The sequence below is a fragment of the Papio anubis genome, chromosome 11 (genome assembly GCF_008728515.1).
Source record: "Papio anubis isolate 15944 chromosome 11, Panubis1.0, whole genome shotgun sequence".
Taxonomy (NCBI): domain Eukaryota; kingdom Metazoa; phylum Chordata; class Mammalia; order Primates; family Cercopithecidae; genus Papio; species Papio anubis.
The window spans coordinates 114,211,679-114,237,130 of NC_044986.1; the positions used below are offsets into that span (position 1 = coordinate 114,211,679).

Here is a 25,452-nt window from a genome sequence, read left to right on the forward strand (position 1 = left end):
GCCTGGGGCCGCCCTCAGATGCCTGTGAGTTTGGTCAAAATGCGTGAGGCCGAGGGCTCTATCATTAAACACGTGGAGAAGTCGTCCTCCAAATTCTTGATGAAAGCATCCCAGGATCGGTGTCTCTGTCTTTCCTGTCCCTTCTCTCCTCAGCCAGCCTTATAGGAGCATGCGGGCAGGGGAGACGCAAAGATCAGCATTTCTGCCAATCTCGTGAAGTTGGGTATGCATGCCAGGAACCAAGTATCAGAAAGGGGAGGAGGAGGAGAGGACTGTAGCAGATGCTGTGATCCTGTGTTTGGTGTTGCCATCCGCTCATGGGACTCTGGTTTGGTCATTTGCACACAGCTTTTGGAAAGCAAAGGATATGGCTGGGGCAGTGGCTCACGCCTGTAATCCCAGCACTTTGGGAGGCCGAGGCGGGCGGATCACATGAGGTCAGGAGTTCGAGACCAGCCTGGCCAACACAGTGAAACCCCATCTCTACTAAAAACACAAAAATTAGCCCAGCATGGTGGCGCGTTCCTTTAATCCCAGCTACTCGGGAGGCGGAGGTTGCAGTGAGCCGAGATCACGCCACTGCATTCCAGCCTGGGCAAAGGTTATTCTCTCTCCCAGTTCTTGGGAAAAGGGAGACAACACCGTCTCAAAAAGAAAAGAAAAGGATAATTTTTTTTTTTTTTTTTCGGATTTAAGCATTAAGATAAAGAGTTTTGTAAAAGCAGAGAATGATTTACAAGCATCACTTGGGGGAAAAAGTGGGGCATTTAGGATTCATCTTTCCATTACGATTTTGCTTTGAGATATGTTTGGTCCTTCAAATTACCGTGAACCATTTGACCTTTAAGAAATGACATCATATAATTACAGCAAGGAAACTAATGCCTCTCCACAAACTGGGTTTGCCAACATAAGTACACCTACGGGTTAGTTTAGCAGCAGCTACAATTTGAACTTTGTACAAAACATATGGCTTTAATTAGTAGGGTTTTAGACACAAGAAATGACCAGGGTGACAGTCAGTGTAACCATGAACAAACAGAAGAAATTATGAATAAATAGAAGGAAAGGGTATAACCATTTAAAAGAAAGTAACTGAGAATATAGCATGCAATGCAAAAACAAGCTTAAGAAAAAACTCTTAAATTTATTTTTCAAAAATGTGATTATGACAACGAATAAACTAATATGCAGTACAGTTCACCCTACTCACAGTGAAATCATGGGGTCAGTGAAAAATACACCGTCCTCATCCAGAGTATTTAAAATGCTGGTTGTATCAGGACCTTCTGTTATTGAACACTGTATGGCATCTTGCTTTGTAAAGAGGAAACACAGCCCTTATAAATCCTTTAAACCAATCCAGCATTAACAGGAGTAAAATTTACAGTAACTACTTTTGAAAGGTAAAATTAAAGCACCTATTTAAATTAAGATCATCAAGAATCTATGAGGTTATTATTCATGAGAATAAGAGCCGGATGAGACTAAATATTGCATTTCTAAGGAAAAAATTATAATCATGCACTTTATGTAATTTACAAGGCAAATGGAATACTATGAAAAATGCCCTCCACAGCACATTTAAGTCTGAATTTAAGTAATACTCAATGGGAAAGAAACAGGCTCTGTTACGGTGCTGGCGGAGACATAAAAACACAAGGGTGTGACTGCTCAGGGCAGCCTGTCCCGTCTATTTTTAGAGGTCTAAGACTCCAGCCTTAAATAGTTTTGATAATAACGCTTGTGGCATAACTCAGCGTGTAAGACATAGTCTGGGAGGAAACCGGTTCTTTTCCTGCTAACCTCCTTCACTGGTTTTTCCCTATTAATTCTGAGATCTTGCTTGTGGCACATGACAGTCGGGTGGATCTTTAAGAATCTTTTGCTTCCTTCCTTTGACCTCAGAACATGCAAAACTAAAATTAGGTGATAAAGGAGATTAGTTTTCTAAAAAGTTCCATCTTTAGTGAAGTCTTGCTTACTTGGAAGCAGGGAATATTACTTTGATTGGGAACAGAGGAACATTTTGTTAAGGAAAAAGCACTTTGGGTTCACCAAAATACGATGGAGACGTGCCCTTAAGACACTTCCATACTAGGAAGTAACGATTTCTTGTATCATCCGTCAGGATGCTGAGGTGGCTCTGTCTGCCCAAGAATAGGAAGCGCTGGCATCCTGTAGTGACTTAGGAGGGTGTTCAGAAGTTTCTATTTAATAATGATACATGTGGACACACAGGATGCCTGTGCATGTATATGTTGACACATATGTGTTTAAAAACATACAAACACAGGCTCAGGCAAACATGGCCCAGACCGCAGAGTCTGATGCGACTTGCTTTCTCAAAATTACCGTTCTGTTTCACTCCCAAAACTCTAAAGGTTTCCTTGCAGTTTTCAGTAAAAAACAAAACTGGGCAAACTAAATTACGTCAAGAAACAAAAGCAAAGTTCCATGATGCCTCACCCTTCGAAAACAAAAGCGAGTCTATTAAGACATTACAAAATGTAACAAGCATTTTTTTTTTTTTTTTTTTCTTAGAAAAGGCAGGGAAAATCCTGAGTGGAAGGGATCTGAGCTGACTTTCATGTCATGTACTTCGAGAAAAGGGTAGATGAGACTCAAGAATGATAATCAGACCAGTCCTGCTCCTCCCAGCCCCCAAAAGATGGCATTTACACATCATGGATACCCATGGGTCTAAGGTTCTTGGGTTCTCAGTTCTTGGGAAAAGGGAGACAAGCCCCCGGCCGGATTCTTTCAGGGAAGAGTCCTCTGTTCCGGTGGCTGGAGCCGCTGGTGCGGGCTCAGCCCGGGGGCCCCAGCCTGGCACCTCTAGACTCTGATGTGCCGCAGAGGGCAGGGGGTCCCCTGTCACTTCCGTTTTAGGCCAAACAGCTCCTGCGTGCAGTGACTCTCTCACCCTCTCTTCAGGGTGGACCGGAGCCCGCGCGGCCCTCACGAGCTCTCCCTGAGTAGCCCCAGCTTCCGCAGCGCCTCCCTGCGCGCCTCCTCCGAGGAGCCGCGGCCTGCGAACTGCACGGTGATGCCCTGCGGCCGGGGCAGGGAGTCTGCGAGGCGCCAGTCCTGGGCACCGTCGGGCTGCCGGGGCCCGGGGAAGCTCTGGCGGGCCCGCGCACTGGGCAGGGCCGGGCCGGGGCGGAAGCAGAGGGACTTCCCGGTGGGCGCGAAGGTGCTGGGTGCGCTCTTCAGGGCCTCGTGCGCACTCGGGAAGCCGTTGGCCAGCGCCGGGCCTCGCGGAGCCTGACCCCCTGCCCGGAGACTCTCAGCGGGGCCAGGCAGGCCCTGGCCACGTGCCACCTGCTCCGGGGAGGAGCCGCCCCCCGGGGCCCCCTCGCCCACATCCCCTGCGGCGGGGAAGGCGCCGGCGTGGCCGTGGATGGTGGCCAGCACCTGCGCCCTGCGCTCCTGCACGCTAACGGCCGCCCTGGACAGGGTCCTGTGGGGCTCCCGAGCCGCGCCGTTGGTGACGATGATGTTGCTGGGGAAGCGGGGGGCCTTGGGCTGCGCCGGGCGACTGGGCCCCGGACCGGGGTCTCTGCTGCGGGGCCCCCAGGCGGCTGGTGTCCTCCACTCCTCGGGCTGGCCCTCCCTGGATGGGGAGGTGGGCGAGAAGGCTTCATTTCCCGCCAACCTCTCGGAAATCTTCTGCGCAATAACGAGGGGCGTGGGAACGGAGCGCAGGAGTCTGGGGTGCTCCGCTGGCGGGGAAGGGGCGCGCAGCTCCCTCCTAGGGGGGTCGGGGGTGCTGGGCACGGGCGGTGGCGCAGAAAGGGTCTCGGGAGCTGGGGGGTCCGGAGGTGGAGGAGTCTCAGCATCTTGTTTCCTGTGCTCCTTCCCGGCAGGTGCAGGCCCTGGAAGACGAGGGGAGGAGTCTGTGAGCCACCAGCCCACGTGAAAGTAAATGCATGAAGTTCCCTCTGGCTGAACTGAAAAGAGCCTCAACCTGGACCTGACACCAACTTCCCCGGTGCTGCCTGTGAGTCAACTCCTCTCTCCCTGTTTCCGGGACTAGGGAAGCAGAAGGTGGTATATGTCATTCGCATGACCTCACTTTGAGAAGGGACAAATCACGATAACCCTGCAAGTCAGACAGTCGGCACCTAGGAGACATCCCCTCCATGCGGGCTGCTGAGGCTCCAGCCCCTAAGGCTAGGACAGGACGCAAGTAGTGACCAACTCATCAGGGGAGTTTACAAAGGGGAAACTGAGGCTAGAAAGCGTGGCACACACCGACACCAGCAGGTCTTTCTGGATGAAGGACATGTAGCTGTGTCACTTTCCTCTATGACAGAGAACTTAGCAGGCCTGCCTCTGAGTCCTTACATAGCATGTATCAATCACTGATCACCTGGCACTGCCGTACTTACACACCTCTCAATACAACACTGGGCCGGGTGCGGTAGCTCATATCCGTAATCCCAGCACTTTGGGAGGCCAAAGCAGGTGGATCACTTGGAGGCCAGAAGTTCAAGACCATCCTGGCCAACGTGGTGAAACCCTGTCTCTACTAAAAATACAACAATTAGCGGGGCGTGGTGGTGTGTGCCTATAGTCCCAGCTACTCTGGAGGCTGAGGCAGGAAAATCACTTGAACCTGGGAGGTGGAGGCTGCAGTGAGCTAAGATGGCACCACTGTACTCCAGCCTGAGCAACACAGTGAGACTCTGTCTCAGGAAAAAAACACCCTGAAATTCATAACTTGTTATGTTCATATCTTCAGAATCTCACAATGTATACTCTGTGGGCACTTACAATTGTTATGAATATACCAGGTGAGGCGGCTCACACCTGTAATCCCAGCGATATGGGAGTCTGAGGTGGGAGGATCACTTGAGCCCAAGAGTTCGAGACCAGCCGGGGCTGGATAGTGAGATCCCATCACTATAAAAAAAAATGAGCCAGGCATGGTGGCACACACTTGTAGTGCCAGCTACTTGGGAGGCTGAGGTGGGAGGATCATCTGAACCCAGGAGTTGGAGGGTGCGGAGAGCCAGGACTGTGCCGTTGCACTCCAGCCTGGGTGACAGAGCGAGTTCCTGTCTCACAAAAACGAAAGAAAAATTATTATGAAAATATAATGTTAGTGAACTGATGGATAGGTGTAGCTGATTTTTCAAAGAGTGTTTTCCTTGGCATGACTATGTGATCTCACATTTTATACAGTAAAAATGTCCAGTACATTACTTCTCTGAAGAGATGGCTGCAAACCAAGCTCCATATTTACATGGAATCCATAACCGTAGTCTATGAAGTTCTGAGTAATACATAGCCTTGCTTAAAAGACATATGGGTACACATGTGCACAGTATTTCTAGTGGCTTAAGACAAATGACAGTATTTTATCCTTACCAGGGCAAAAATAATTTTTTCCTCATTCCAACATTAACCCCTTGGCCACATTTGTTTCCAGTATCCTTTCCAATCAGGGAAAAAAAACTGGAAGATATTTTTCTCTGCCCATTTCCCTGCAGCTCAGGGATCACCAACACACCTGGTACTGGTCTGTGGCCTGTTAGGAACTGGGGCGCACAGCAGGGTGTGAGCAGTGAGCGAGCGAAGCTTCATTTGTATTTACAGCCACTACCCATGGCTCGCATTACCAAGCTCCACCTCCTGCCATGTCAGCAGTGGTATTAGATTGTCTTTCTGTTTTTGAGGCAGAGTCTTGCTCTGCCACCCAGGCTGGAGTGCAGTGGCACAGTCTCGGCTCACTGCAACCTCTGCTTCCTGGTTCAAGCGATTCTCGTGCCTCAGCCTCCAGACCAGCTGGGACTACAGGCATGCGCCACCACGTCCAGCTGACTTTTGTATTTTTAGTAGAGATGAGGTTTCACCGTGTTGGCCAGGCTGGTCTTGAATTCCTGGCCTCAAGTGATCCACGGTGCCCAGCCTGTAACATAGAATAATTACCTGGAAGCCATTTCCAGTTTTCCTTCTTTCTGTGCGTGTGTATGCATTGTGTATAAAAAGAAAGTACTCTCCGCTTATGTGCCCAGTTCATTCCATTCTTTATTCTAGTCCTTCTGGCATTTCCCTTTGCTGGACAACGAAACTGCCAAGGATTCTTTTCCCCTATAAGAATCTGGTAAGACTCAACAGCTTCTACTGGCAAGCACAGGGGAACACAGAAGAAGTATCTCTGGGTCTCACAGACACCAGCAAACCATGTTCCAGCGCTGGCCTGTGCTTCCCCCTCACCTGCTGCCTGCGTCTCCTCTGGGAGGCCCTTGGCTTCCCCGGCGCCAGGTGCTGGCTGCACTAAGTCGATGACATCTTCGGGCTCGGAGGGACTGGAGGTGCTCTCCTCCAGAGACGGGGAGCAGAGGCAGCACACTCCCCCATCACACAGCACTGGCTCCTCAAAGTCCTCGTCCAGGGAGTCAATTGTCTCCTCAAAAAACAGGAGGACGTCCTTTTCCTCATGGGTGAGGTACTTCAGGCTCTCATCATCCTAGAGTACAGGTTTGGGGATTGGGAACAGAAGAGAGAAAACAAACAGTGGCTTCACTAAAGAGACAAAAGCCGAAGCAAAGTTGGGATCTGTCCGTAGCCCAGGGCGGAACTCACTGTGTCCTGAGAATGCCCTGCCATGCGGGGTGCCCCTGCCACACAGTGCCCGCGTGCGCCTCTCCATTGCCCAGATGGAAGAGAACGCGCTCCGAAAGGCAGAGCGAATAACAACGCCTCAAAGCTCTTAGAACAGGCCCTCGCCTTGCGGTTCCTAGCAAGTCAATGACAAAAAGCAGCCGTTCGGGGCACACTGGACAGCTGCTGTCAGCCTACTGCCATCCCACACACTTGCTTTTCCATCATCACGGGAAACCTCTGCTTAAAGATGGTGGACTGAACTCGCATATTTATCTCCTTTCTCACCAGAAACCTTACTAAAACAAAGGGATTTTTTTTTTTTTTAAGGCACAAATCACGACAAAATAACAGGAAGAGAGATGGTGGAGCACGCGTCATCTTTGGGGAATCTGAAGAATTCAGGAGCCAAAAGCAGGGCAGGTGGAGGGCAGGACAGGTGGAAACTGACTGAGAAGGCCCAGGAAAGCCAGTGACCCTCCTGCTGTGTCCCACAGAACTGCCCAGAAGCTCCGGTCCGGGAGGTGCTGAGCAGCTCTGGAAGTGTGGGCAAGGTGATGGTGAAGACAGGACAACTGTTTGAAAGTCTCTTTCAGAAGCAGCGAGCTCATCCTGGCACAGAACTAGCCACTTACTCGAAAAAGGTGACAGAGGACCCCTGAAGTGGGGCCATGGGTGCAGCCAGGTGACTGCCCTCCAGACGGAGGACTGTGCACAGCATCTCTGGGGAATCTGAGGAATCCAAGAGCCAAAAAAGGCTGATCCCAAGGGTTCCCCAGCAAGGTCAATCCACAGGTAAAGATTACAGTCAACGAATCCCCGTGTAGAACTGCACAGCAGTTTCTGACTGTCCTACTCTGGAGTATGTGCAGATATCTAATAACCACCGAGCATCTGAGGAAAACTGTGACCGTGAAAGAGCTATCAAAACCAAAGGACAAAAAAGCAACTTACAGGACACGAACTATGTGGAGGGATGGAAAACTTCAAAAAGGCTATCGTCATCAGTTGTCAGGTAAGAGGGGATACTGAATCCACACACAGCATGATGTTTTCTTTACAGGACAAAAGAAGACTTAGAAATTTAAAAAACAACACTAACAGCAGAGAACAATGAAAAACTAAATAAAAGCCTAAAAGATAAAGTTGTGAAATCAGAAAACTACGAAAAGAAAGGGTAAGAAAATCAAAGGATAGATCTGGGAGGGCCACTATGTGAATAATGAGAGTTCCAGAAAGAGAAATCAGAGAAAATGAGAGGAAGAAATTATAAAATAAACAAAATAATTCAGGGAAATGCCCGTAAACAGGAGCACATGAGTTTCCAAATTGAAAGGGGTCCTTAGTGTACAAACTAACGAATAAAATCAAACAGACCCATGCTGAGGTATGCATCATTGTGACATTTCAGAATACTGAAAACCAAGAAAAGATCCGGAAAGCTTCCCAGAGTGAAAAAGCAGGTCACATACAGAAGATCAGAAATCAGAGGCCAGGTGTGGTGGCTCACACCTGTAATCCCCGCACTGTGGGAGGCTAAGGTGGGTGGATCACTCGAGCTCAGGAGTTCAAGACCAGGCTGGCCAACATGGTGAAACCCTGTCTCTACTAAAAATACAAAAATTAGCTGGGCATGGTAGCATGCACCCGTAATCCCAGCTACTCAGGAGGCTAAGGCAGGAGAATCACTAGAACCTGGGAGGCAGAGGTTGCAGTGAGCCAAGATCGCACCACTGTACTCCAGCCTGGGTGACAGAGCAAGACTCTGTCTCAAAAAAAGAAAAAAAAAAAAAAAAGATCAGGAATCAGAATTTGATAACTCCCTGTGTAAGTTATGTAAGAGAATATCCTTGTTTTTAAAATGTACTTCAGTATTAAGGGGAGCATTATGTAGCAACTACATTCAAATGGTTCAGAAAAAAAGTGTGTGTGTGTGGAGAGAGCGCATGTTAAAATGTAGAAAAAATTAAAAAATTGGTGAATCTAATTAAAGGGTATGTGGGAGTTCTCTGTACTATTCTCACAACTTCATTAAGTTTGAAATAACTTCCAAACAATTTAAACAAAGATCAGGAAACAGAAAACTCCAACAGACTTCTCAGCAGCAACACCAGAAGCTGGGAGACAATGAGGGCTAAAAACCCAGCTAAATTCTCAACTAGAATCCTATACATAATCCCATTATTAATTAGAACTACTAATTAATTAGAACTACGGAAGAATAAAGGTGTTTTTAAGACATGCAAGGTCAGGCCAGGCGTGGTGGTTCACGCCTGTAATCCCAGCACTTTGGGAGGCCGAGGCGGGTGGATCATGAGGTCAGGAGATCGAAACCAGCCTGGCCAACATGGTGAAACCCTGTCTCTACTAAAAATACAAAAAAAAATTAGCCAGGCGTGGTGGCAGGCGCCTGTAGTCCCTGCTACTCAGGAGGCTGAGACAGGAGAATGGCGTGAACCCGGGAGGCGGAGCTTGCAGTGAGCTGAGATTGTGCCACTGCACTCCAGCCTGGGCGACACAGCGAGACTCCTCCTCAAAAAAACAAAAAAACAAAAAACATGCAAGGTCTATAATCTGATCTCCCATGCCAGCCTTTCTGAGGAAGCCACTGCAGGGTAGTCAGGAAGGGTAGCTGTTCCTCTCAACACGGAGTAAACCCAGACAGAAGTCACAGAGCCAGGTAACAGGAGCATCCACATGAGAAAGCCGCAGGGAATCCCAGAATAATGGGGGCTCCCTGGGAAGCCACCTGTGTGCTCAGCAAGTAGTCCAGTTCACAGCAAGCCTGAGGGCGACACAGGAAACCACGCAAGCAAAGGAAACTGAAACTATGATCAACCACAGAAAAACTAATGTGACAGAAAGCATTATCATCTATGTACAGCAATATACACACCTATACCATAACCGACTTGTCTCAGATTGAAATTATGCATACTTAATACACACGGAAAAAAAAACTGAAAGGATATACAGCAGTATGTCAATAGTGGAGTTAAATAACAAATAGGTAGAGTTAAGAGTTGTTACCTCCCGTGAGTATGAAATGGAGGTGGTACATGTGGACTGATGCTTTTATAAACCTTATAGACTATTTGACTCTATAATACTATGAGTGTGGACCTTGCTTCTGCTGTGTATTTTCTTTTGTTTTGTTTTGTTTTTGTAGGGGGATGGTTTCACTCCTGTTGCCAGGTTGTTGAGTGCAGTGGCGCGATCTTGACTCACTGCAACCTCTGCCCCCAGGGCTCAAGCGATTCTCCTGCCTCAGCCTCCTGAGTAGCCGGGACTACAGGTGCATGCCTGTGCCCTACTAATGTATTTTTTTGTCTTATCAAAAATGATTAAGAGCTGACCCATGTGGTGTAGACTGATGCTTTCCACACTGTGATCTGCGAGATACTCAAATGCCCACCTACCCAAAGCGTCTAACTCCCAGGCCCATACAGAGCCTGTGGTCTATACGATTTCAGAGGCTGTAGCTGAAGGCATAGTATACTGTTGTTTTGGGGATGAAAACACAAGAACACATGCAAATTTCTCAAGCTAGCCTGGTCTTATTAGCTTAATCCTGAGAGCAGGATGGCTCAGGAAAAGGAGAGATACCTAGGCGTGGCAGGCAGGCCGAACACTGTAGGCAGGCAGGCAGAACACTGTAGGCAGGCCGAACACTGTAGGCAGGCAGGCCGAACACTGTGGCCCGGAGCCCGGCCGAACACTGTGGCCAGACTGACCCGAACACTGTAGGCGGGCAGGCCGAACACTGTAGGCCGGCCGAACACTGTAGGCGGGCAGGCCGAACACTGTAGGTAGGCAGGCAGAACACTGTAGGCAGGCAGGCAGAACATTGCTAGGGAGGATAAGCAATGCGCACCCGTTGGGTATAAACCTACACACAGTCGCTGGGTCTGAAGACGTGTGTCTGCTTGGGTGGGCGGACACAGCTTTCCGAAGTGGTTGTACTGACTGACAGCTGCTTTCAGCAGGGCTGATTGCTCTAAGCGCCCCGAAGGAGAGAAATGCCGTCATATTCACTGTGATTTTCAATGTCATTTCCATGAAGACTAATGATGTTGAACTTTTTTTCTCCATAGTACAGGTGAGTACTCCTCCTCTAAAATGCTTGGGATAAGAAGTGTTCTGGATTTTTTCACATTTTGAAATATTTGCATATACATAATGAAATAGTTATGTTACACATATGCCTTTTGTTGATTTTTTGGAGACCACGTTTTGCTCTGTTGCCCAGGCTACAGTGCAGTGGCACGGTCACGGCTCACTGCAGCCTCGGTCTCCCCAGCTCAAGTGATCCTCCCACCTCAGCCTCCCCAGTAGCTGGAACTACAGGCAAACACTGCCATACCCAGCTAATATATATATATTTTTTGTAGAGACAAAGTCTCGCTCTATTGCCCAGGCTGGTCTTGAACTCCTGGGCTCAGGTGATCCTCTGGCCTCAGCTTCCCAAAGTGGTGTTATTGTAGGCATGAGCCACTGTGCCCAGTCTGTAATAAGTCTTGATATCTGGCATCCTTCAGTTTTGTTGGACTTCTTAAAGTCTTCCTTCTTTAAGTCTGTTCAGCTTTCTTAGTCCTTTTATATTTCCATATAAATTTTAGTATCAGCTTGTCAATTTCCATATTCACATGAACACACACATACCCCTGTTGTGACTTTAATTGGGATTTGCAGAGAAGTTTCTCAAATTGGAGAGAACTGATGTCTTTGTAATCTTTTCTTGATCCAAGAATATGGCACATGGCTTCATTTATTTAGATGTGTGGTTCTCAGTGTGTGGTCTTTGGACCAGCAGCAGCATCTGTGAACTTGTCAGAAACATTCTTGGGTCCAATCCCAGATCTGCTGCATTAGGAACCCTCAGGCACTGGGCCTGTTGGTCTGTGTGTTGGACGCAGCCTCCAAGGAGTCTGATGCGCTGACGTTTCAGATGCGCCGACGTTTCTGATGCACAGATCTGGCCCTTTAATTTCTCTCAATGATTTCTCATAGTTTCCAGCGTAGACATCTTGCACGTTTTCTGCCCTATGTCTTCCCAGGTATTTGCTATGGCTCCGCCTACCCTTCAAGTTAACTTTCCACCATTCTCTCCTTTATATGCCTCGGGAGGCATGGCCAACTCTTTGGTAAAGGGTCAGGTAATAAATATTCTGGGCTGAGGCCGGGCGCGGTGGCTCAAGCCTGTAATCCCAGCACTTTGGGAGGCCGAGACGGGTGGATCACAAGGTCATGAGATCGAGACCATCCTGGCTAACACGGTGAAACCCCGTCTCTACTATAAAATACAAAAACTGGCGAGGCGGTGGTGAGCGCCTGTAGTCCCAGCTGCCGGGGTGAGGCAGGAGATGGCATGAACCAGGTGAGGGCTTGTAGTGAGCTGAGATCCAGCCACTGCACTCCAGCCTGGGCGACAGAATGAGACTCCGTCTCAAAAAAAAACCAAATAAATATTCTGGGCTGTGCAGGCTTTAGGGTAGCAACTACTCATCTCTACCAAGGTAAGGAATGAGCCTCACTTTTGTTACATTGAACTTTATTTATAAAAGCAAGGAGTGGGGGCAGCTACGGGCCACAGGCTATGGTTTGTCGCTTCTTGCTCCCTGCTCAGGTCCATCACTGGCTCTTCCTAGGTCAGCTTCTAAGGCAGCGACGCCCATCTGTGCACGGCTGCATCTCACCTACTTTCACGGCTGGATTTCAAACCTCAGCCCACCCCCACGGCATCCCCTGAATCACAGCCACACACACGCACCTGCTAAGCACACAACCCAATATGACAGTATAAATCATGCTCCTGCTGTCTACAGCTTACCACCCAACGAGGGCTTCAGGTAAGAACATCAGCAACTGCCCTAAAGTGTGGAACTCCTATGACAAGGTAAGCCTGGGGTGTGATGGAAACACAGCGTGCATGGTTACCAAGCCACACTTCCGGGGAAAGGGAAAAACTTCAGAGAGGAAATGACACGTCAGTCAATGACCTGGAAGAACTGGATGAGAGTTAGGCAAGAAGGAACAAGGCACAGTCATCCACGCAGCATTTTGGAAAGATCATGTTGGTTATAGTGCAGAAAATACTGAATATGGGAAACAATTTATTATTATTTTTAGGAGTCTCGCTCTGTCGCCCAGGCTGGAGTGCAGTGGCACGATCTCAGCTCACTGCAGCCTCTGCCTCCCAGGTTCAAGCAATTCTCCTGCCTCAGCCTCTGGGGTAGCTGGGACTACAGGTGCACGCCACCACGCCCGGCTAATTTTTGTATTTTTAGTAGAGGTGGGGTTTCACCGTGTTGGCCAGGCTGGTCTCGAACTCCTGACCTTGTGATCCACCCACCTTGGCCTCCCAAAGTGCTGGGATTACAGGTGTGAGCCACTGCACCTGGCCCAAAAATCCATTTTCACCGAGCCAGTCGGTGAGCAGCTTCCCAGGTCCTGGGAGGCTGAGATTCTCACATCCTCAACCTACCCGAGCCCCTCTAGGGTGAGGGGCTGGAGTGAGTGCTGGGCACCTGGCGTGTATCCCAAGCACCTTCTCTGTGGTCAGCCTGGCCTTGTGCCCTGAGTCCTGAGGCAGGGCCAGCCATGCTGTGGGCTCCGTCTGCTGCCTAATCCTGGGGGACACAAAGCTGCCCTCCACAGTGAACCCGGATCTGCCTTCCCTGGGAGGGGAGGAGAGGAGAGGCAGAAGCAGACAGAGCTGGTGGGGAAGGGATCAGGGCCTCAGGGTCAGAAAAGAGGCTTGTGGCCCTTGGCAGGGAGATTCTGTCTACCCCTCCCCTGGGAGATGCTGGGAAGAAAAAGATGGCCTGGGGGAGCAGGTCACGGCGGCAAGGGCAGGGGCAGGGATGGGCGGTGACTGCAAATGGGTGAGGATTTCTTCTCAGGAGATGAAAACATTCTAAAATTGTGCTGATGTTAATACACTATATGCCATTGAATATATACTTTAAACGGGTGAACGGTATGCTACGTGACTTATATCCCGATAAAGCTGTTATAGTAAAAAATCCCAAAGCACAAGGCATTGCCTGGTGGTCCGCGGAGGTGGCAGAGAGCTGGAGCCCGCAGTGGAGGCTCCTGCAGGACTGGGTGCTACTGGAAGAGGCGTTTGCTAATGACTCAGGTCCCTAAGAACTATGTAGATAGGAAATGAGGAAAAGCAAAAATAGCCGCTTTCTTGGGCAAGAGTGAGTTGGAGAAAGCGTAAGTTTGTCCCTATTAGTTGGAATGGTAGAAGAAGGCTGACAGCAGAAAAGAAAATTCCCTTCTCAAAAAAAATTTTTTTTTTTGAGACGGAGTCTCACTCTGTAGCCCAGAGTGCAGTGGTGTGATCTTGGCTCACTGCAACCTCCACCTCCTGGTTCATGCGATTCTCCTACCTCAGCCTCCCAAGTTGCTGGGATTACAGGCTGCACCACCACACTCGGCTTTTTTTTTTTTTTTGATATTTTTAGCAGAGATGGGGTTTCACCGTGTTGGCCAAGCTGGTCTCAAGCTCCTGACCTCAATTGGTCTGCCTGCCTCAGCCTCCCAAAGTGCTGGGATTACAGGCATGAGCAACCGTGCTTGGCCCAAATGATGTTTTTAATATACTAGTCTGGGCTGTGGAGTAAATGGCAGTTCTTTAAGGCTACAAATCTTCAGATGTTAAAAGAACAGGCTAGAAAACTATCCCTCACATTTTTTTTTTGAGATGGAGTCTCACTCTGTTGCCTAGGCCAGAGTGCAGTGGTGCAATCTTGGCTCACTGCAACCTCCACTTCCCAGGTTCAAGTGATTCTCCTGCCTCAGCTTCCTGAGTAGCTGAGACTATAGGCGCCTGCCAGCATTCCCGGCTAACTTTTTTTAGTAGAGACGGCGTTTCACCACATTGGCCAGGCTGGTCTCGAACTCCTGAACTTGTGATCTGCCTGCCTCGGCCTCCCAAAGTGCTGGGATAATAGGCGTGAGCCACCGCGCCCGGCCCATTCCTCACATATTCTATCCTACCATGCTGACTTCAAGAAATGACAAGTCTCTGAAGGAAATATTGCTTTGCTTTGAGAATGTGAACAATGTATTTTTACCCTAATATGTATGTTATGATTTTGAAGAGATAATTTCTAGCGCATTCAAACCAGAAAATTCAAAATGCTGAATGTACTAAGGTAATTATTTATAATGCACCAGAACAAGCCCCCACGAAGAGAACAAAGTCCCAGTCTAGCTGATCTCTGATGACTCCTGCACAGAGATAACAGAAAAAAGGTCTATCCAAGCTCCATCCAACCTCTGAGGGCAGCAGCCCAATAAAAAGCTGGATGATAACTTTTTAAAAAACTGCTAGCAACAGGTCCAAAAGTCAGCAATCCTAGCTATTCCTATGCCAGCATAGATTTGGGACAGGAGTTCTGTTTTTAGAGAAACGGTAGAATAAAATCTTTGGTTGGTTGAACAAAAACGCTGAGAAGGCTTAAAATACGTGTACTGAAGTAACCTCTACCTAAAAAACAGCTGAATCGGCCGGGCGTGGTGGCTCATGCCTGTAATCCTAGCACTTTGAGAGGCCGAATCACTTGAGGCCAAGAGTTCGAGACCAGCCTGGCCAACATGGCGAAATCCCGTTTCTACTAAAAATACAAAAATATTAGCCAGGCGTGATGGCATGCACCTGTAATCCCAGCTACTCTGGAGTCTGAGGCAGGATAATTGCTGGAACCCAGGAGGCAGAGGTTGCATTGAGCTGAGATTGTGCCATTGCACTCCAGCTCTGGGTAACACAGCAAGACTCCGTCCTGGGGGAAAAAAAATTGCCGGGTGCAGTGGCTCACGCCTGTAATCCCAGCACTTTGGGAGGCCGAGGCAGGCGGATCACCTGAGGTCAGGAGTTTGAGACCAGCCTCAACATGGAGAAACCCCATCTCTACTAAAAATACAAAATTAGCCGGGCATGGTGGTGCATGCCTGTAATCCCAGCTACTCGGGAGGCTGAGGTAGGAGAACTGCTCGAACCTGGGAGGCGGAGGTTGCAGTGAGCACCACTGCACTCCAGCCTAGGCAACAAGAGCGAAACTCCATCTAAAAAAAAGAAAGAAATTTGGTTTAACTGCAGACTAAGACAATTATGGTGACTCTTTGTGAGGGATTAAAAAAAATGAAGCAGCAGAATTCATCTCGAGTCTAGACCAAAAAAAATGATAAAAAAGCTGCTGATGGCTAAGAAAATGTCTGGAGATGAGCCAGGCGTCTCTGAACCCCCCATGTCCTCGGTCAGCAGTCTGGGCTAGCTGGTACTGGGGTATTGGGCAGACTGTGATCTGATGTCGTCTTATAAACACTACAGTTGGCTCTCTGACACTCGAGCAATACTTTATTGATTTACTAATCCAGCCTGATGAGAGACCCCCTCGGAGCTGAAACAGAATAGGGACAGAGAGAAGAAAATGCAGCTGCTTCCTGCGAGGCTTTGAGTGCCGCGCCCGCTTCGGCAACCTCGGAAGAGAGACTAGAAGTGCAGGTGGAGCGTCCCACGGTTTTGGGACAAAGGTTTTATTGTGTGTGGGTTTTTTTTTTTTTTTTTTTTTTTAAGATGGAGTCTCCCTCTGTCGCCCAGGCTGGAGTGCAGTGGTGCGATCTTGGCTCACTGCAACCTCTGCCTCCCGGGTTCAAGTGATTTTCCTGCCTCAGCCTCCGGAGCAGCTGGGATTGTAGGCACGCGTCACCACGCCTGGCTAATTTTTGTATTTTTCGTAGAGACAGGGTTTTACCACGTTGGCCAGGCTGGTCTCCAAATCCTGACCTCAGGTGATCCACCCACCTTAGCCTCCCAAAGTGCTGGGATGACAGGCGTGAGCCACCACACCCGGCCAATTATGGTTATTTCTAGCTAGACCCTGTTGTCATGTTTCAAGATGGCTCACTTAAACCTGCACTTCTGGCAAGAAAGAGACACAAATCCATGAAGAATGAGATGCGTGTACAGTTTTGACTACAAAACCAAAGAATAATGGCTTCAAAAGATGACAGCTGGGCTCCTGGGCCACCTTACATGTCTTTAAACTGGTAATACAGATCTTGCTCTCTTCTCTCTCTCTCTCTCATAGAGAGATCTTGACTGAGACAGACACACCCCAAGTGTGTGGCATTTGAGACGCTCCGAGACCCTCATGAGCTTGGGTCCTCCATGGCTGCCTCGCCACTATATTGTGAGTTCCCGAAAGGGGGCAAACTGAGTCTTATCCCATCACCTCTCAGTTCTTATATGCAGTAGGCATTGATGAAATGTTGACTGAATTGGCCTTTTAGAAAAGCTCCTGAGTCATGTTTTAAAGCAGTTGTTTGACCAGGATCATTTGGATTCCAGCTGGCTGAGACGGCAGGATGAAAGGGCGGGATTATCGCAGACCGGGCGGCTTCTCCCTCCTGGCTCCTCTGGTTCAGTGTCCCCTCCTGAAGTCACAGAGCAAACAGCACACTGGATTTCTAGTGCACTCCTCAGACTTTGCTCCAGCCCGGCCATGTGGGAAGTCCCCCAGTGCTTGCCGCGCCTTCTTAGCCCATGAGCCATGTGCGGGGCCAAAGGTGTCAAGTGCTTTGGAGGAACAGGGTGGCTCAGAAGCTGCCGGCAGATGCCTGGTCACAGACCGCTGTGTGACTTCAGCACTTGTGGGTGTAGGGAGAGGGGGATTCAAGACAGTTCATCAAATGTTAAATCCTAAAAACTCGCTCATAAATTTGGATCATTGTTTTTGCCCAAGCCAGAGGTAAAAACAAGTAAGAGGCAGACTTGGGACCCCAGCCACCCTCACAAAGGCAGCCATGGTGTTGGAGCTCCGCTCCTTGGGAATGGTGCCAATGGAGAGCGCTCCGCCCTTTCCGAGCAGCCAAATCCTATTTTCTTCTAGAGGAAGCTTTGGGATGTGTGAAGGCAGACCCGACTTCAGGACCTCATTCAGAGCGAGAGCCTGGGAACACTGGTGTGAGGCAGCACCGTGTCCTCGCCGTGCACCCAGGGGGTTTTGTGAGATGAGGTGAGCCCTGGAGACACTGGCCTTAGAGGGTGACGTTGGTAACCAAACACCCAGAGCCGCCTACAGGAGCCATGGAGAGGAGAGCTGCCACCTATGGACGTCTCCAGCCCTTCTCGGGCCTTTTATTTTGTGCCTGCATCACCTCTCGAGGTAGGAATCTCCACAAGCACGCTCCCGACGTTGTTAGGAAGCACCGCCTTGCACACACATCAAAGCCACCCTCTTACGTTTCAAAGGAAAAGACATAATTCAAGGGACACATTCGTAGCCACATATTGTAGGATTTGGACAACTAATTCTAGTTCTACCTATACCTTTCATTAAAAAAAATTCACAGGCAGGATTCTGTACCAAAAAAATGCACGCACACAACCAGCCTCTTGAGAAATAAAGACTTCATGTTCACTGCCCTCTTACAGCAGCCTCAGTCATAATTGTGGCCATACGGATAGCCTCGACAATCCTATTTAAGTGGCTATTTTAACTTTAAAAAATATTCGAGATCATCTTCTAGAATTTATTTGTTTTGTGTAGAAATAGGGGTCTTGCTATGTTGCCCAGGCTGGCCTTTAACTCCTGGGCTGAAGTGATCCTCCTGCCTCAGGCCTCCCAAGTAGCTACGACTACAGTTGTACATCACCAAACCTGGACGCGTTTTAAATTTTCAACTTGCACTGTCTCAGGAGAAAAGTTTCTAATGAGCAAAGATCTGTTATATACCAGGTGACACTCCAACTAGCACTGAAAACTTTAGGGTACTCTCAATTCAAATCAGGCGTTCATCTTTTATCTTCTTTTAAGAATAACGTTTGCTTAAAAAAAAAACAACCTATAAATGAGAACGAGGTTTTCTTTCTTTCTTAAGAAACCCACAGACTGACTAGGTTATGTTTTACTTAAAGAGTCCTTTAAGAGGTGCATTTACATGTCGTACAACCTAGAGGCCTAAAAACGCTGTTGACTGACGAATCTTTCATTAAAGGAAACAGCTTAATTAAGAAACTGCTATGGTTGATTTTTGTTTTAAAGAGAAAAGTCACATTAGAAAAAAACACCCGATGAGTTAGAATAAAACTTACAGCTCCTCTTAGAATTTACACTTCCAAAAAAGTGGAGTATGACATTTAAAGACACTGTAATGCTGTGATAGGGACTGGCTGCTAAGTGTGGCTCTGTGAAAAGTGTCATGTGACTGTTTAAAAAACTTTAGTAGGAAAAACACAAAAATTAGTCGGGGATGGTGGCACATGCCTGTAATCCCAGCTACTCGGGGGGCTGAGGCAGGAGAATCGCTTAAACCGGGGAGGCAGAGGTTGCAAAAAAAAAAAAAAAACCTTTTAGTAGGCTGGGCGTGGTGGCTCATGCCTATAATCCCAGCACTTGGGAAGGCTGAGGCAGGAGAATTGCTTGAGGTCAGGAATTCTAAACCAGCCTGTTCAACATAGCAAGACCTCATCTCTACAAAAAAATTTAAAAAATTAGCCAGGTGCGGCGCTGCCGCACCCGTTATCCCAGCTACTTGGGAGGCTGAGGCAGGAGGCTCACTTGAGCCTAGGAGGTCACGGCCACAGTGAGCTATGATCATGCCACTGCACTCCCACCTGGGTAACAGAGCAAGACCTTGTCTTAAACAAAAACAAAAATCCACTTTAGTTGTCATTTAAAGTTAAATGCCATATTTTCTCATTTTGCTAGTTCTAAAGGAAAGCGCACAACTGTGAAATGACAAATAAACTTAGCTCAATAACTGTCCCTGGAGGAAAATGCCTGAAAACAGTTAACAGGCCTGAGGGGAAGGCAGGGAAACACGACCAGAACATTCCTCCAACATCCGGAGGAGAACAGGTCTAAGGCAGGATACAGCAGAATTGTGTGATCCCAAAGTTACGTGTAGACGTAACTTCATTATGAGTGGGCTTTACAATGCTGTTTCCATTATTCTACCCTATGATATACAGGGACAGGCACGGCGGGGAACAGACAGAGCACGGCAGGGAACAGAACATCACATATACCACAGGAGTGCTACTGGATGATTTAACGGATAGGAAAGAACTGGGTAGAACAGGAATCCTTTACTTTAAAATCAAACTCATGCCCATAAAACTGGCAGAATTAAGAAATGTGTGCAATACAGAGGAGGAAGGAATGTTCCCTTTTAACACCTCACCTTTAGCGATCAAAGAACCTCTACAAAGAAGAAGAGGCGGGAGGAGGAGCATGGATCCAAACAGGATAGGGGCGGCAGGATGAAGGGGAATGGCGCCCCCCGTGTACACTAACAGGACACCAGGGAAGGAGAAGCCGGCACCAGCGCTGCTCGGGTGCTGGGCATTTCTTTGAGACGGAGTCTTGTTCTGTCACTCAAGCTGGAGTGCGGTAGTGCGATCTCAGCTCACTACAACCTCCACTTCCCGGTTCAAGTGATTCTCCTGCCTCAGCCTCCTGAGTAGCTAGGATTACAGGTGTGCACCACCACGCCCAGCTAATTTTTGTATTTTTAGTAGAGATGGGGTTTTGCCATGTTGGCCGGGCTGGTCTCCAACTCCTGACCTCAGGTGATCCGCCCGCCTTGGCCTCCCAAAGTGCTGGGATTACAGGCGTGAGCCACCGTGCCTGGCCAATCAAATAATATTTATCGCATATTACCATAATGGTTTTAAAAAAGAAAATATGTAAGTGGGGGTCTAGAAAATTCCGTCATTACTAGTAACTACCCCATACCAAGTATATCTAGCTTCAGCATAACTGGGGCTAATTTTATGGCACAGTGTATCTGAGGGAAACTGGTGCTCCCACTGGAGGAGAGGACCCGAGAGGCGCCCCCAGTGGTTCCTAGTGAGGCCCAGGGGGTCGATTCTCTCCTGTGTTCCTCCCTCTAGGAGTGAGTGTCATGGTCTCCCCTCTCCTGCAAGATGAACGTCCTCACCAGGGAAAGTACGAGATCCTCTCAACTTTACAAACTCTTTTTGTAAAGTTCCCAAAGCTATGCAAGGGTCTGGATTCTGAGAAGGATACAAAAACATCTTTACTTGCACAAAAGTGAAACATCTGCTTGAGCGGGCCGGGCGTGGTGGCTCACGCCTGTAATCCCAGCACTTTGAGAAGCCGAGGCGGGCGGATCACCTGAGGTCAGGAGTTCAAGATCAGCCTGGCCAACATGGTGAAACCCTGCCTCTACTAAAAATACAAAAAAAAAAAAAAAAAATTAGCTGGGTGTGGTGGCACATGCCTGTAATCCCAGCTACTCGGGAGGCTGAAGCAGGAGAATTGCCTGAACTTGGGAACCAGAGGTTGCAGTGAGCCAAGATCGCGCCACTGGACGACAGAGCGAGACTCTGTCTCAAACAAACAAACGAAAAAAGAGTGAACTGTGTTTATCTTGTGAGCTGTTGAGCAGCGCTCCTGCCTGGGTTGGTTTCTGCCCAGGGCCTGGTCCTGCCTAGGTCTAAGCAGCCATGAGTTACTGGCCATAGCGAGGGATTTGCCCCATGACTATGGGTAATGCTCTGTATTTGTGCAAAATTTAAGATGATTAAAAATAACCATTTCACAAAGAAGTATTCCCAAACATCAAGCTATTGACCCAAAAAGATCTGGTAAGATATTACTTCAAGGGAGAGGGACTGAGGCAAAATCCACCAACCGAAGTGCAAGAAAGCATGAAAAAAAAACTCCCTCACCAAAGTGAAGCTTCTGGAGCGAGAGCTGCTGCTTCGACTCTCCAGGCTGCCGCCTCTGCTGAAGGCTCGGAGCCTGCAGTTGGGGGACGTGTCCGAGTTCATGTCAGATGCGTCTGATTTCTGGTGGGTTACAGGCATCTCCACACAGTCATCAGGGCTGGCTCGATCACAGGAAGCAGGGCAGGAGCCAGCAGCCCATTCTGCGGCAACAGCTCACTCCTAGAGACACCAAACACGAATGACAGTGGTCAGTGAGCCTAGACTGTAAAACGCCTCCATCCCTCAAAAACATGGCTTAGATGCATCTCCACTCTCAGACTCGACCATTAGGGTAAAGGGGATTGGGAAACGCTAAGTCAACCGGTTTGAGGATGCTGACTGCCACTTCTCTTTTATATTGTTAACCATTCTGAAGACGTAAGAATAATTAAAAAAAAATTTTTTCTCAGAGATAGTCTTGCTATGTTGTCCAGGCTGGCATTGAACTCCTGGGCTCCAATGATCCTCCTGCCTTGGCCTCCTGAGTAGCTGGGATTACAGGCACGAGTCACCGTGCCCAGCCGGAATAATCTGAAGGAAAGATGGGTATATTCAAGATGACTTTGCTGCTGGAAATATGACAGAATAATGTGGCATCTTCCTCTGCACTTCCAAGCTCTTTCGCACTCAGGCTCTCCCTGGCTTTTCTGTCTCAGACGCCATAAACTGTGGTTGCTTCTCCAGCTCCGTTACAGTTCACACTTGAGGGGAGGTGACAAGAGCTAACGTGTTACCACTGGGAGCCTGGCTGACATCTCCGACACTGAAGACTCTACAGAAACCTCATGCTATTGCAATGTTTTTAGAATAAGTAAAGTACCCCCGGTTAATACTGTGAGGAAGTTCCCATCTTTACTTCCAGGAGCAAAGACACTGAAACTGTCCCCTGTAAGCCGCTTAATTTCATATAGTCCTCTGACCGCCCCCCAACCCCAGCTACCTTTTTTTTGAGATAAGGTCTTACTCTGCCAACCAGGCTGGAGTGCAGTGGTAAAACCACAACACACTGCAGCCTTGATCTCATGGGCTCAAGCAGTCTTCCCACCTCAGCCTCCTGGGTAGCTGGGACTACAGGCATGCACTACCACACCCAGCTTATTTTTTGTAGAGACAGGGTTTCGTCATGTTGCCCAGGTTGGTCTTGAACTCCTGAGCTCAAGTGATCCACCTGCCCTGGCCTCCCAAAGTGCTGGGATTACAGGTGTGAGCCACCGTGCCTGGTCCTCTGACCCTTTTAGCAGGAAATCCAGCCCAGCCCCTGAATGGCGTAAGACAGTTCAACAGAACCTTCTAGAAGACCAAAGAAGACTCATAGGAATAAGCCTCTTGCTGATTAATAGAAACATGACCATTTGTGGACAAAATGCAGTCTGCCTTGAACACCTTTAGGGGAACCCTGTCATTTAAGACTTCAAGCATTACCATGAAAACCTCCTCTGAGAAACCTTACAGACAACTCTGTAAAACAGATTAAAAAAGAAACACATTTCTGCTCAATCGGTACACATCAAATGGCGATTAAGAGCAAGGCTAGGAAACTAGAAGATGATATGCATATACATAAATTTGCCACTACTCCAAATAGTAAAAAAAAAAAAAGACAAAATCATGGTCCTAGGAGAGCTGGTGGGCTGTGGAGCCAGGAGAGAAAGGCAGCTCCCTTCCTTCATCTTCTCCGTACTTTCCCAGAGGCCCTGGAATGACCTAGATGTTGTTACACACAAAGCCCTCCTTTCCCCATCCCACCACTGGGATGGGAGCAAATGGCCACACTCGGGTGTACAGAGCAGCTCAAGTAACCAGGTCTTTCTGCCATTCCCCTGAAAGGGCTGGTTTTGCCAAACGCCAGAGCCACATTATGTTAATCAGCGCCCATCCCTAGACACAGGGGCTTGCAGCCTCATCACACAAATGAGCCATGGAGATGTCTCCGACTCCTCCCCTCCCTGCCACTCACAGGCGGCCAGCTGCCGAGCCCTGCAGACTCTTCCTTTACGTCAGTTGTACCCACTTCCCTTCTGGTCGCACATCCAAGTTCAGGACCATTTTAGCACATGCCTACGTTATTGCCACAGCCATTGTCTTCATCTGTTTTGTGCTGCTGTACCAGAAACAAACTTATCTGGCTTGTGGTTTGGGAGGTTGGGAAATCCAAAATCCAGGGCCACATCTGCTGAAGGCCTTCCTGCTATGTCCTGCCGTACCCTAACATAACGGAAGGCATCACTGGCGAGAGAGCACAAGAAAGGGCCAAACTGGCTTTTATAGTGAACCCACTCCTGCAATAACAACGTGAAAATGTTCATCACCTCTTCCCATCCCCGCCCCTCAACATGGCCACGCTGGGGATTAAGTTTCCAACACGTGAGCTTTGGGATACACGTTCCAACTACAGCTGCCACCTGCTGTCCTCCTTGCCTTCTCCCTCTTCTCTACACTTCTGCCGGATTCTCCAGTTGGATTCATCTTGAAACACCACTTAATTGTTTTTTTTTTTTTTTTGAGACGGAGTCTTGCTCTGTGCCCCAGGCTGGAGTGCAGTGGCTCGATCTCAGCTCACTGCAAGCTCCGCCCCGCCAGGTTCACGCCATTCTCCTGCCTCAGCCTCCCAAGTAGCTGAGACTACAGGCGCCCGCCACCTCGCCCGGCTAATTTTCTTGTATTTTTAGTAGAGACGGGGTTTCACCGTGTTAGCCAGGATGGTCTCGATCTCCTGACCTCGTGATCCGCCCGTCTCGGCCTCCCAAAGTGCTGGGATTACAGGCTTGAGCCACCGCGCCCGGCCTAAACACCACTTAATTGTTACCACTCTCCCAAAAGCAGTCAACTTTAACCCATTCCCAACAGGCTTGAGAACGAAAGTTTCAGCCTATCAGTCATCACCTGCTTCCATCTGAACGCTATCTTCCTTTCTAGCCTAAGCATATTCTTTGATGCTTACTGTTTTCCTACCTCACCTTGGGAAGATTCCAGGTACTAGAGAAAGGCAGATGAATCAGGCTTCCTTTCCATAGACGAGCCCATTTGTGCACTGATGCTTCACCCAGGCAATGGATGAGAAGCTCTTTGGGACTCAGACCCAGACCTACAGAATACATTTATGGGGGTAAAGGCTGGGAGTGTGTGTTTTTAAGGAGTTCTACAAGTGATTCTGCCACATAGCGCCAACTCTAAGGGAAGACAGATACGTAACAATGTTCGGTGCCATTACAGGGGGTCCAGGAGTGCCCAGGAAGGTGTACCCATGGCTCCAGGGAGGGTTCAGAGACTTCACAGCAAAGGTGACGACTCAACCAAGCTCTAAGATTTAAGGAGACAGTTAAACTTTTTTTTTTTTTTTTTGAGACAGAGTTGTGCTGTGTCGTCCAGGCTGAAGTGCAATGGTGCAATCTTGGCTTACTACAACCTCTGCCTCCTGGGTTCAAGTGATTCTCCTGCCTCAGCCTCCCGAGTAGCTGGGATTACAGGTGCCTGCCACCATGCCCGGCTAATTTTTGTTTTTTTTTTTTTTTTTTTGAGACGGAGTCTCGCTCTGTTGCCAGGCTGGAGTGCAGTGGCACGATCTTGGCTCACTGCAACCTCCACCTCCCAGGTTCAAGCGATCCTCCTGCCTCAGCCTCCCAAGTAGCTGCTACAGGCGTGCGCCACCACTCTCAGCTAATTTTTTTTATTTTCAGTAGAGATGGGATTTCACCATGCTGGCCAGGATGGTCTTGATCTCTTGACCTTGTGATCCGCCTGCCTCGGCCTCCCTAAGTGCTGGGATTACAGGCGTGAGCCACTGTGCCCAGCCTAATTTTTGTATTTTTTAGCAGAGACGGGGTTTCACCATGTTGTTGGTCAGGCTGGTCTCAAACTCCTGACCTCAGGTGATCCCCCCGCCTCGGCCTCCCAAAGTGCTGCGATTACAGGCGTGAGCCACTGCACCTGGTCCATTAAACACATTCTTGAAACAACACTTTGACATCACCCACCCCTATGGGCATTCCTAACAGAGAAAAAAGAATCAACAAAGATGTGGAAATATATGCCTGTTTGAAAAATGGTGAGTGCTCAGGATAAAGCAGTGAACTCGGCTCAAGCTCAAGATA

At 48.7% G+C, this 25,452-nt stretch overlaps 1 protein-coding gene across 2 annotated transcripts in view; it reads right to left on the minus strand.

Annotated features, from left to right (window-relative positions):
- Window positions 1–954: 954 nt before the first annotated feature.
- PROSER2 (proline and serine rich 2) overlaps window positions 955–25,452 on the minus strand; it is a 49,902-nt gene continuing 25,404 nt past the window's right edge. The window contains exons 2-4 of one of the 2 annotated variants that reach the window (XM_003903382.5): window positions 21,323–21,541; window positions 6,226–6,478; window positions 955–3,878 (exon numbers count right to left, since the gene is read on the minus strand). In XM_003903382.5, coding sequence (XP_003903431.1) covers window positions 2,962–3,878; window positions 6,226–6,478; window positions 21,323–21,460 — 1,308 coding nt within the window. In that variant the 5' untranslated portion in view covers window positions 21,461–21,541 and the 3' untranslated portion in view covers window positions 955–2,961. Of the gene's footprint in view, window positions 3,879–6,225; window positions 6,479–21,322; window positions 22,397–25,452 lie in introns of those variants that run through there. The other variant, XM_021943035.2, reaches the window with a different exon arrangement.